The sequence below is a fragment of the Hipposideros armiger genome, unplaced genomic scaffold (assembly GCF_001890085.2).
Source record: "Hipposideros armiger isolate ML-2016 unplaced genomic scaffold, ASM189008v1 scaffold_548, whole genome shotgun sequence".
Taxonomy (NCBI): Eukaryota; Metazoa; Chordata; class Mammalia; order Chiroptera; family Hipposideridae; genus Hipposideros; species Hipposideros armiger.
In genome coordinates this window covers 899,155-911,787 of record NW_017731898.1, presented here as the reverse complement: position 1 = coordinate 911,787, position 12,633 = coordinate 899,155, and the positions used below count along the sequence as shown (strand labels likewise).

At 45.7% G+C, this 12,633-nt stretch overlaps 1 protein-coding gene across 1 annotated transcript in view; it reads left to right on the top strand.

Annotated features, from left to right (window-relative positions):
• Nucleotides 1-374: 374 nt before the first annotated feature.
• GLS2 (glutaminase 2) overlaps nucleotides 375-12,633 on the top strand; it is a 16,004-nt gene continuing 3,745 nt past the window's right edge. Inside the window, exons 1-13 of the mRNA XM_019668999.1 lie at nucleotides 375-801; nucleotides 6,694-6,793; nucleotides 7,232-7,353; nucleotides 7,948-8,077; nucleotides 8,603-8,682; nucleotides 8,759-8,922; nucleotides 9,157-9,215; nucleotides 10,513-10,545; nucleotides 10,824-10,882; nucleotides 11,403-11,469; nucleotides 11,623-11,673; nucleotides 11,889-12,180; nucleotides 12,250-12,263. Of these exons, the coding sequence (XP_019524544.1) occupies nucleotides 620-801; nucleotides 6,694-6,793; nucleotides 7,232-7,353; nucleotides 7,948-8,077; nucleotides 8,603-8,682; nucleotides 8,759-8,922; nucleotides 9,157-9,215; nucleotides 10,513-10,545; nucleotides 10,824-10,882; nucleotides 11,403-11,469; nucleotides 11,623-11,673; nucleotides 11,889-12,180; nucleotides 12,250-12,263 (1,353 nt within the window). The 5' untranslated portion in view covers nucleotides 375-619. The remainder of the gene's footprint in view (nucleotides 802-6,693; nucleotides 6,794-7,231; nucleotides 7,354-7,947; nucleotides 8,078-8,602; nucleotides 8,683-8,758; nucleotides 8,923-9,156; nucleotides 9,216-10,512; nucleotides 10,546-10,823; nucleotides 10,883-11,402; nucleotides 11,470-11,622; nucleotides 11,674-11,888; nucleotides 12,181-12,249; nucleotides 12,264-12,633) is intronic.

Sequence of the window (12,633 nt, the reverse complement as noted above, 5' to 3'; positions counted from 1 at the left end):
AGAGAGGCACCACCCTCCACTCCGAGAATTTCATGGTTCTAAACCTCCGGGTCCTTGGGGACCTCGCGGGCTTTGCAACCATCCAGCTTCGCTGTTCCCGCCCTTGGCGTCTGTCCCCACGGCCGGCCACAGTCCCACTCCCCTGCCCCCCGCCCCCGCCCCACTCCACTCCTCCAGCAGCGCGGAGGAATCCGCAGGCTTTTGAGGACAGCCCATCGCCTTGCTCTCATTGGGTAGCGTCAACTTTTCTCTGCCCCCAAATTTTTCCTTCCTCAGTGATTGGACCTCGGCGTTGTCCATCCCAACACCCAGGCACCGCCCTCTTCTCACCACGCACTTGATGCCCTAATCCCGGTTTTTCTTCCTAATGGGTGCACTCTTAACTGGTCCCTAGCTCAGGGGCTATTGGGTACACCTGTTAGAGGCCGGAGCCTTCTGCGGACAGGCTCCTCCTCCTGCTTCAACCCCGCCCACCAGGCCCCTATTCTCCACCTCCCAGGCTTCGCTCTCCATCACAGAGCTCTCCACAACCTGTCCTCCGCGACGATTCCTCCGCCCCTCCTTCCAAACACCGTTCAGACGCCCTGGGCGCTCTGGCGGAGCGGCGGCGTGCTGGGGGATGCGCTCCATGAGGGCTCTGCAGAATGCGTTTAGCACGGCCGGCAGTCATTGCCGGAGGGGAGGCTGGGGTCACCTGAGCCGGAGCCCCCTCCTTGGCGGGGTCGTCCGGCACCACCTCAGTGAGGCCGCGGCGCAGGGCAGGGAGACGCCGCACAGTCACCAGCCGCAGCACCAGGATCAGTAAGGCTTGCGGGACAGGGGCAGGGGACAGACTCCCACTCGCTGGCTCCCGAGTCCCATTTCCTCCGGAGCGCATCTTATTTCCTCGCTCACTAGCCTGCGATGCCTTTTCCTTTAGATTTGGGGCTTTGGGTCCGCCGTGCTCGGGCGGTAATGTGCGGTCTGCCTGGGAGGGCGTTTGGGCAGGTCGGTCCTCGAGACGGTGTCTGTCCAAGGTGCGTACCTAACAGGGAACGCATATAGGCGCGGAGTGTTTTTCGGTGCACGTGTCTGAGTGCAGGGCCATGTGCGCAACGCCTATCCTCAATCTCCCTCTCCTCCCCAGTCCTTGAGTGTATTTTAGGGGATGCGTGGGGATGCAACAGCCTCCCGCGTCAAGTCCTGCTGTATTTGGGTCTGTCAGTATGGTGTGTCTGTGTTTCGGCGTGTCCTCGAAGTGTAATATGTGATGCGCGTATATTATTGGTGCGCAGGTACGTGCGTGTGTTGTTTGCGTATGTGTTGAGTGTGTGCGTTATCAGGGCTCCCTAATCTGTCAATAGGGTAGTTTTCCAATTGGTTGTTGAATGAGGAAAATCTTTATAATGGGGGAAATCATAAGACGCAGATTTCCCAAACCTGAGCCAATCAGATCCCTTATTCGTGCTTCTCAGGCTTCCAAATTTAAAGGGTTCTCTTCCCTTTGGGTTCTTATTCAGCCGTAGAGGCTGCACCTCTCTCCCCCATCTCCCAGAAACACTTGGTAGCTGAGCCTCTTTTCTCCGAGACGGAGCTGAGCAGGAAATTTTGTCCTTCCCAGAAGTCACCATAGACACTATCCAAGTAGCCCTGCTCTATCATAGCAGGAACAGGAAATGGACCATCTTCCCTGTCATTGGCATCTGATGGCATTCAGAAAGACATGCACACCATAATTAAAGTAGCCAGACAGACACAGCACTACCTCACCACCACTGGAGTCCCTGTCCTGACAGGTAACAGATCAATAAGGTAGTATATATTTATTTATTATTAGTAATTATTATGCTGTACTTTTCCGTGAGCCTCTTCTCAATGAGACATGGAACATTTAAACTTGAAAGAATAAGTCCTCTCTCTCCCTCAACTTTCCCCCAAATAATTGCCATGGAAGAAATGGTGGTGGGATAGAGCAAAGGCTTCACCTCCCTCACACTCACATTTTCTGTGGGATGGGGAACGGGAAGTGTCCCTAGTCTCCTGTCCCCTTTCCTTATCCAGTGGAGTCAGGTGATGGGAGTGTTTTTAGGAAGCTTGATCTTCCTGTCTGTGGCTGCCTGTGTTCCCAGGTACTTCATGCTCATGGCCTTGGATTGATGCTCTCTTGGGCAGAAGGAGTTGAGAGCACTGGAGGGAGATGGGCCCTGGAAGCATGATACCATGTAGGGGAAGGGTTCTTGTGTTTGGGGTTGCGGGGAGGAGAGCAGCAAAGAGAAAATGCCCTGTTATTCAGGTTATTGTTTGTTTGTTTTTAATATTTAACTTTGTTATATTTCTGATTATAAAAGAAAAATAAGATAGAGTATCAAGAAAATAAAGATCCCAGTATTAGAGGTAACCAGTTAGTTTTGTGATATGTATCCATATATATCCTATATATGTATACAAAGGGTGCCAAAAAAGTATACACATTTTAAGAAAGGAAAAAAACGGTATTAAAATTAGAATACAGTGAATAACACTAGCATTCATTTGATTGCCATTTTTTTTTTTTTTAGCTGAGCCACCTGTTGGCAGCTCAGTGGCAGCTCAGCTTGGGCAGAGTTGGGACTCGAACCACTGTTGCTCAGAGCTCTCACTCTTGCGCAAGCTAATGCCATCTTTTGAGTGAACCTCATACTACACATTGCCACCGTAATTCAATTCAACTTGAAAAGTAATACATGGATAACATCATTTAAAATGTGTACATTTTTTTGGCACACCCGGTATATAAAATTAACAAAAATAGGATCATAACATTCATATTCTTTGGTAACCTGTTTTTTCCATTTATCAACAGCTTTTAATATTGAATGTGTATGTATGATATTGTCATTTTAATGGCTACCATTTTGCCATTTTAAGATTCCATTGTGTGAGGTATCATAACTTACTTAACCAATCTTCAATTTAGTTACTACGTATTTTTTGTACACTGGTTCAATTATTTCTTCAAGTAAATTACTAGTAAATTTTGCTCTTCAGAGACATGTCACCGATACAAGGTGTGATCAAACAATACAGTGAATGTTTAAATTAAAAAATTTTATTACAGTAAAAGACACATCGCCATTAATCCTCCTCGTATTACTCCCCCTCACTTTGAACACACTTATCCTATCATTCTTGCCACTTTCTGAAGCAGTTCTGGAAGTCCTCTTTCATGAGTGTCTTTAGTTGCACTGTCATGACTGCCTCCATGTCCAGAATCGATTAAAAATGTTTTCCTTTCATGGTCATTTTGGCTTTGGGAAAGAGTCAAAAGTTGCACAGTGCCAGATCCAGTGAATAGGTGGATGAGGACCCACCGTAATGGTTTTTTTTGACAGAAATTGCCATACCAGAAGCCATGACATGAAGCCTTTCCATTGTGATTGCAAAATCCAGTGAATGCTACTGCTGAGTGCCATCCAACAGAAAGGCAGGGATCTTCAATACGGGAAGTGGTGTGTTGCTCCTTAGTAACAGTGTATAACAAGTTTCAACTTGTTCAGTGCAGTCATTTGGGTGTGAGCTATGATTGAGAGAAGGTGTGTTTTAAAGTGTGCAATAAATCATTCTCCATCATGCCAATGCTCCATGTCACACATTGCTTCTGGTATATGACAATGTCTGTCAAATAAAAACATTACGGTGTATCCTCATTCATGGATCTTGCACGTGCAACTTCTGGCTCTTCCCCATAGTCAAAATGACCATGAAAGGAAAACTTTTCTTTTTTTTTTTTAAGAAATTTTATTGGGGAACGGTGTGTTTTTCCAGGACCCATCAGCTCCAAGTCAAATAGTTGTTTCAATCTAGTTGTGGAGGATGTTTTTCCAGGACCCATTAGCTCCAAGTCAAGTAGTTGTCTTCAATCTTGTTGTGGAGGGCGCAGCTCCTTGGCCCATGTGAAAATCGAACCGGCAATCTTGATGTTATGAGCCTGTGCTCTAAACCACGTAAGCTAACTGGCCACCCCATGAAAGGAAAACTTTTTGAATCGATTCAGGATATGGAGACAGCCACAATAGCACAGCTAAAGACACTCACCAAAGAAGACTTCCAGAGCTGCCTCAGAAAGTGGCAAGAACAATGGGATAAGTGTGTTAGAAGCAAGGGGGAGTATTTTGAGGGGGATTAATGGCAACTGTCTTTTGCTGTAATACTTTTTTTAATTTAAATATTCACTGTTTTTTATCATACCTCATATTTTGTATAACATTCTAGAGATATTTTATGCATATATCAGTAAATACATGTTGATATTAGTTTCCCTTTTTTATTACAAATGATATCATACTATACACATTGTTCTGCACTTTGCTTTTTTCCCCTCAACATTATTTTGTAGATCAATCCATATCTGGGTCAAACAGTATGCAAATTTCTTAAGGCTTGCAATACATTTAGTGGTGTGGCATTATTTCCTGTCTTCCTTCAGCTTCTGAGCAGAAAGACCTGCCCTCAAAGTATTCCTAAATAATTTTCTTCTTGAGTTATTTCTCGGATATCTTCTTTCTCCCTTCCTCTGTCATCCTCGCTTCCTTATAGGCACTAGGCTCATTGTGACAATTGGATTTCCTCAGAAACAGGAAAACTGCCCCCTCTCCTGGTATTCCTCCTTAGACCAACACGTGCGCGCGCGCCTAATCTGTGCCAAGCTTCTCAAGAGGCATTTTATTTTTTAATGCATTGTTTCAACAGATAATATATTCATGTTCATATATATTATATTCAATAGTATATTTCATATTTATATGGTTCAAAATTCAAAATATACTAAAAGATATATAGTGGGAAATATGCCTCTCACTCCTTTTGTTCAGCACCTGTTTCATCTCCCTAGAAGGAGATAAATCAGTCTTCCAGAAATATTTTGTGTCTGAAAAAGCAAACATATATATATATATGCATATATATATATATTTCCTTTTTAAACATAAATAGTACCATATTATAAACAATGTTCTATAGCTTGCTTCTTTTAGTTACTATTACAGTTTTAGAGATCATTCAACATCAATACTCAGTCCTTATTTTTACATTGCATAATAATTCCATTATATGAATAGACTAATTTACCTAACCAATTCCCTGTTGATGCATGTTTAGGTAGTTTCCAGTCTTGCTAACCATGCAGTGAATATGTTACTTTATAGGTATGTGAGTACACCTATAGGATAAATACCTGGAAGCCAAATTGTTGGGTCAGGGGGTTTTGAAGGGTCTTAATTTCAAATAGCTCTCACATTTGGAGTGATCTGATAAAATAATTCCTTTAAATCTGGAAACATTAATAGGAGAACTCTCGAAGACCAAGAAGTCTTAAGTACCTGGAATTTTAGGTGCTGTAAGCCAGCAAGAGAGAGAATTTGGGAAGCAGCGAACTTCCTAGAAATGTAACTTTGTAATTCTTTATTGAAGACCCACTGGGTTCTAGGGACTTTGCTCAATTCTAGGAAGATAAAGACACAAAACACCAAGACCTAACAGTGAAGCAAGGGAGATCCTCTGTCAGTAAGATGGTGTATTGTGTCATACCAGCAGCATAAGCAAAACCTGGAGGCTTGAGGAAGCCTTTACAGAGTTAGTTAGAAATGTCCGACCTGGACCTTGAAGGATGAGCAGGACTATGCCAAGGGAAGGAGAACAAGGTTATTCCGTGCTGAAGTTGCAGCATAAGCAACACCAGGAAGCCCAACATTGCCTGGCCCATTCTGGGAGCCACCTATTACCTGCCATAACTGTAGGGTGGGGCCATGGTGGAGAATATGAAAGAAATGTTGGCAAGCTCTAAAGAGCCTTGAATGCCACACTAAGAAATAATAACTTATTTTGTAGGCACTTAGGGAGCTATCAAAGGTTTTTGAGTAAAGAAATGATATTTGAGTTTTAGAAAGGTAACTGACTCATTGTGGAAGATGGGTTGGAAATCAAGAGTGTAGACAGGTCTAACGACAATAAGGAGCTGATGATAAGGAAGCATGATTTACTGAGCATTTACTTTGTGAAAGACAGTTTTTCATAGAACATTATTTTAATGAAGCCTCATATCACCCATGTGAAGCAGACATTACTACCCTTATTTTACAGATGAGAAAGCAGGTTCAGCAGTGGTAAATAACATTACTATCCATATTAAGATCACAGAGCCACTAAGGGACAAACTCTGGTTTTTTTTTTTCTACTATACCATGGTGGCATAAGAGGAGAACAAAAGAGGGTGGATTTGAGAGACATTATAGAGATAGATTCATCCAATGTTGGTTATCAACTGAACATGGATGTAAACTATGGGAGTTATCCAAATGGTTCCATGTTTCCAGCCTGGCACCTGGATAAGTAGTAAAACTATTAACCCAGATGGGAAACACAAAAGGAGGAACAGAGAAGGTGAGATGACCTCAGGTTTGGACATGCTGAGTTTATGGTGCCTGTGGGACATCTAGAATTGGAAGTGTCTAGAAGGCAGCTAGAGATTAAGGTCGAGAACAAAAGAAAGCTAGAGAGTAAATTTTAAGCCTTCTCAGGACATATGTGAAAGTTGGAATTAGAGGGATAGATCAGATAGCTGAGGGAGGAGGCTGACAATGAGGACATCTACCTACTTATAAGCCCATGTTCCAGGAGGAAGAGCAAGGAACAGTTCTCAGGTTCCTGTCCTCCTTCCCTATCTCTGCCCCAAAACAGTGATTCGTCAGAGAGTGGCATGCTGTCTCGCTTGGCTGATCTGCTCTTCTACACAATTGCTGAGGGACAGGAACGAATCCCAATCCACAAGTTCACTACTGTAAGTTCCTCTCTTCCTGCTCAGAACCCTAATCCCTTAGGATCTCTGGAAAGTGGGAAGAGGAGGGTAGGACAAGTGCAGGGCAGCTGATGGACTGCTTCATGAGAATGAAGAATAGGAGATGCCTAGGCTGATGAGACAATCCCATCCCTGCCCCAGGGTGGGAAAATTAAACCCTCTGACTCAATTCATCTTCTTGGTTTGAGACTTTTACCTAAGGGGTTCAGAAACCAGCTGCCTTGATGAAAAAGGGTAGGAAACCCCGTATTAGCCTTTAAAGCTGCCCTATCCCCTCCTATCTTAGTCTGCAAACCTATTTGTTCCACCTATTGTAATAGTTGGGGTTGAGCTAATTGTTAACCATTGGGAAAGATTATTAGGATGGATTACTGTCCTTGCAGGTGACCTTACCTTACCAGCTTCTTCTTTCCCCTGAAGGCACTGAAGGCCACCGGACTTCAGACGTCAGATCCCCGGCTCCGGGACTGCATGAGCCAGATGCGCCGCACAGTGCGAGAGGCCAGCAGTGGTGGCCTTTTGGATCGAGATCTCTTCCGAAAGTGAGGGCCCCAGAAACAAGGGCACCCATCTCAACACTGTTCTTGGACATAAACTATAACAGCAGGGAGGGATCTTGGGGATTGGATAGTTCAACCCTTCTTTTTATTTTATTACTTATGACACAAGAAACACATGAATATGCATATATACTCATTATAAAACTTCAAACAATATAGAAATACATGTTCTGCTTTCCCTCTCTCCACAATCCCAGTCCCTTTTCCCAGAAGTAAACATTGTTAACAGATTAGTGGGCACCTTTTAGATAATGTCCTATGCATTTACATATATATAGGAATATATGTAAATATATTTATGATTTAGGATTTTTTAATATATAACAGTGACCTACTATACATATTATTTAGGTATTTATTTTTCTTGGGATAGCATTCCACATTATTACAACCCCTCATTTTAGAGGCAAAGAAACTTAAGACCCAGAAAGATAAAATGATTGTGCCAAAGCTTTGGGACAGCTATTGGTCCCAAACCTGATGACCGCTCACACCTTTTTCCCCAATTCCATGGCTCTAGAGTGAGTCACAGGTGCATCTCTCCAGCTCCCTAACCCAATCATGTCTGGGATCCAGGTGTGTGAGCAGCAACATTGTGCTCCTGACCCAGGCATTCCGAAAGAAGTTTGTCATTCCTGATTTTGAGGAGTTCACGGACCATGTGGATCGCATCTTTGAAGATGCCAAAGAGCTCACTGGAGGCAAAGTGAGGGCCAGGGGACTAAGGGAGGGGCAAGGGTTTTGGGCTAGATAAACCTTGCTTCTTGGAGATTTCCCGGAGCTGGGAATCCAGTGGATGAGAGATGAGAAGCAGAACCTCTAAAAATGGGGACAAGGCTGTATGTATTTCTATACGTGTGATTTCTAGAGCAGGTGAGGGAATCCAAGGTTTTTGTGGGGACATTTGGCATAAGGACTCAACAGAACTTTGAAAAAGACCTATAGAGCAATTGAGCCTAAGAACCAAAAAGGGAAGCTGACCCCAGAACTTTCTTTTTACCTTCCATGGGCTTTATTGTCATCTCTGTAGGAGCAGAGCTACAGAGAGATAAGGCTTTCTAGGACTTAAGGCCTGGGTGTCTCTGGGAACAACAGGCAGGCGGGAACGCTGTTGCCCTGCAGAAAAAATTTTTTTTTCACTTTTATCTAAAAGATTCTCCTGACCTGAAACCTCAATTCTGTTCCCCTTCTCTACATTCTGCCTCTGTTTTCTCTACCCACTCATGACCAGGTGGCAGCCTACATCCCTCAGCTGGCCAAGTCAAATCCAGAACTGTGGGGTGTCTCCCTGTGCACTGTGGATGGTCAGCGGTGAGTGAGAGGAAGGGGAGGCAGCGCACAGGTGCAGAACATAGGGCGACCTCTCATGGCACCTGTCTGCCTCCAGGCACTCCGTGGGCCACACAAAGATCCCCTTCTGCCTGCAGTCCTGTGTGAAGCCCCTCACCTATGCCATCTCTGTAAGCACCCTCGGTACTGACTACGTGCACAAGTTCGTGGGCAAGGAGCCCAGCGGGCTGCGCTACAACAAGCTCTCCCTCAACGAGGAAGGTGAGCACTGTCAGGGCTCAGACCAGACTCGTGGATGCCCCCTTCTCATCCCCACGCCCCACACCCAGCCTTTTTTGTTTGTTTATTCTCTGCCCTTCCTGATTAGCTCTGTCATTCCATCCTCCCCAGCAAAGAAATCTTTCTAGACTAGCCAGCGGAGTGGGCAGGTTATAAATGAGGTTTTGTGCAGTGGCTGATAAGATGCTTGGGGGGGGGTGTTTTGTATTTCCCCAGGAATCCCCCATAACCCCATGGTCAATGCTGGTGCCATTGTCGTGAGCTCCCTGATCAAGGTCAGTGCTACCCTAGCCTTCTCTAAACCCCCTTGTTCCTATATCCGTCATATCTCCCCAGCTCTCCAGGGAGACTGGTGGGGCCTTAATTCCTTTGAGGGTCCCCAGGAGGCAGTGAGGACACATATTATACTGAGGATGTCAGTAAAAGGAACTGTGCCCTTGCCCCCACCCATGAGTCTGGAGCCCAGAGCTTCCTGACCCATAGAGAAGTGAACAGGTCCTGACCCCTTCCTAGGACTAAGGGCCAAATGCCAGACACAAGGGGAGGACAGCACTATTAGGCGCTGATTGGCCACTGCTGGGTGAGGGACACACAGAAAGAAGGGTGAATGGCCAGGCCAGGGCAGCTATTCACGTCACCTGGAACTGTGAGTTGGCCTTGAGCAAAGGAGTCAGGCTGACTTGTCAGCTGTAGGTCTCCCAGGGCTTGAGCAAGAACCTGAGAGTAATGTGGGCAGCAGTACTCTGGAGCCAATCATAGCCCATCCTGGGGAAGGTGGTGTTAGGAACCCTCCCCCCAGGGACTTAGGTGTCAGAGTCCCTGTGGTGTTGACACGATACTTGACAAGTGCAAGAAGTAATGGGGGTGGGGGGAGACCAGGTTCAGGCCCTCCCCTTGCTCTGGGATAGCTCTAGCTACAACCCTGTATCTGGGACCTGCCTCATCCCATTCCCATCTAAACAGGCCCTGTTGGATTTGAGTCTCAGCTAAAATCTTTAGCTTTATTTCAATTATCAATATAATTGATATAATTGAATATTATAATATAGGCAACACACATCCTCATCCCATTCCTGTCACACACTCCAATCTTGGAGATAGCTATGGGAGTCGGGGAAAGGATAGAGTAAGGCTCCAGCCTGGGGTGTAAAGAATGGGGATGGGGATCAGGAATGGGGGTAGGGGTTGGGGACAGGATTGGAATCAGGAAGATGAAAGTGGGAGTTGGGGATAAGGGTTAGGATTGAGAATGGAAATGGGACTGAAACCCAGGGATGAGTGAGGCTCATAGATGGGGTGAGGTTATGTTTATTCATTACTTGATAATAAAATCTAAATGGTTTGGTTTTTAAGGTCACTCAATATGCAGGGATACAAAAAGTCTCACCTGTTGAAGGAAGGAAGGAAGGAAGGGAGGGAGGGAAAGGAAAAAGTCATTGTAAAATGTAACACATTCTTAGGAACCAGTCTAACACTTAACTCCTAGGTTCCTCTGACCCTCCCCTGCATCCTCGACCCTCCCGTCATCCTTCTAGGCTTGGCATACTGGTCTCTCTCTTTTTCTCTTTGTAGATGGACTGTAACAAAGCAGAGAAGTTTGATTTTGTAAGTTTCCTTGCTACTCAGCCCATGACTGCTTTTCTCCATGGCATGTTATCCTCTGTAGCCACCCCCTGGCTCTAACCCCACTTTGATATTGCACCAGCCCTCATTAGAAGCCTTATTTCCAGAAGTGTGGGAATGTGCTGGCCTCAGAGAGGAAAGCCTCTGAGGTCCCTGCTGGGATAAAGACTGAGGAGTTCATTAGAGTTAAACAGCCTCATATGTGTTTATCAGGGGTCCTCACTCATGTGGTATCTTCCATGCCCCCTTTTCTCTTCTAGGTGTTGCAGTATCTGAACAAAATGGCTGGGAATGAATACATGGGTTTCAGCAATGCCACGTAAGGCCCTGTACACAGGATTGGCCAAATGTGTTGTGGGGGGTGGTGTGGGGTGTGTGTGTGTGTGTGTGTGTGTGTGTGTGATGGAGGAGGGGGATGGTAGAATTTCAGAAGAAAGGAATCCCAGGGGAACTTTGGCCTCCCAGCTTCCTCTGAGCCCCTTCATTGATATTAATTTACTTTGTAAAAGAATTTACTCCATTTCTATTTAGTATTTAATGAGCAAGGCGGTGTGAGGGTTTCTTCCCAAGCCTCTCAAAGCCAAAAACCTTAGCAGTTTTCCCAGACTAGATGACTAGACGATTTGGGATGTTGGTTTTTTTCACGCTTTATAATAAAGCTCTTCCTCGTGCTTGCTCAGAGGCAGAACTTTCCTCCAGAATTACTGTGAGAATTTATAAGGGGCTGACTTATTTAACATATGTGATCTAGTTCTGTCTCTCAGGGAAGGTATTTTTTCCCCCCTTCTCCTCACACCCACCCCTCAAACGTCAAGTACTAAATTGAGTGTTTGCTTCAGATTCCAGTCAGAGAAGGAAACGGGGGATCGGAATTATGCCATCGGCTATTATCTAAAGGAAAAGAAGGTAACTGGGAGGGGCTGGTACAGAAAGTCTCTGGGGATTCTGTGGCTTGGGGAAGGGCAGTCGGGGTTGGGGGCTTTGGCTGAGATCCTGGTAGTGTGAAGGGGGACTGCTGATGGCCTGAAGAGAAATGTTCTCCCCTCTTGTTCTCTGCAGTGCTTTCCTAAGGGGGTGGACATGATGGCTGCCCTCGATCTCTACTTCCAGGTAAGCAAACACTGCTGTTCAGCTGGGGCCCAAGGGAACAGGACAGACTGCAATCCCTGCTCTGACTCAGAGGGATTCTCCTCTCCAGTGGTTCTGGTGTCCCTCAGAAACACCAGGGGAACCTGTTGAAAGATCAGGATGCCAACATTGCTCTCCACCCAAGAGCACAGTGTTCAGGTCCACACCTCACTCTCACCTCTACCTTGTCTCCATAGCTGTGCTCCGTGGAGGTAACCTGTGAATCAGGCAGTGTCATGGCAGCCACTCTGGCCAATGGCGGGATCTGCCCCATCACAGGGGAGAGTGTGCTGAGCGCCGAAGCAGTGCGCAACACCCTCAGCCTCATGCACTCCTGTGGCATGTACGACTTCTCCGGCCAGTTTGCCTTCCACGTGAGTGCTCCTTGGCGCCATCCATTTCCCACAAGCCCGAAGGAAAGAAAAGAGGACACTGAGTCTCTGATGGTGGAGAGGTGGAAGCTTGTTCCTGCCTCTCATTCACTAACTTGTTAGGCCGAGAATCCTTAGGGGAGTTTGTCAAACACATCAGGTCCCTCAAACACACACAATGTTGCAGCTTCTGAACCACTCGTTCTTCTGCCGCCCTTCACGTGGTTGGCACCTTCTCTAGGTTTTAGTTTAGGTATCGCTTCCAAAGAGAGCCTTTTCTGACCACCCTATCTCAAATGCGCCCCCTCCCACTTAATTCTCTATCACCTGTTTTCTTCTGTGTTACCATAATCCATGATTATTTTTCTTTCTTTATTGACCTGTGTATTGTCTATCTCCTACCACCAGAATTTAAGTGAAATGAGAGACTTTATCCTAGTATCAGGTATAGATAAATAATCAGTAAACATTTCCTTACTGGAGCCATGAATTTAAGAGGGATGGGGGGGGGGCCGGCCGAGTGGCGCGATGGTTAAGAACTCGCTTGGGATGCCAGAGGGCCCCGGTTCGG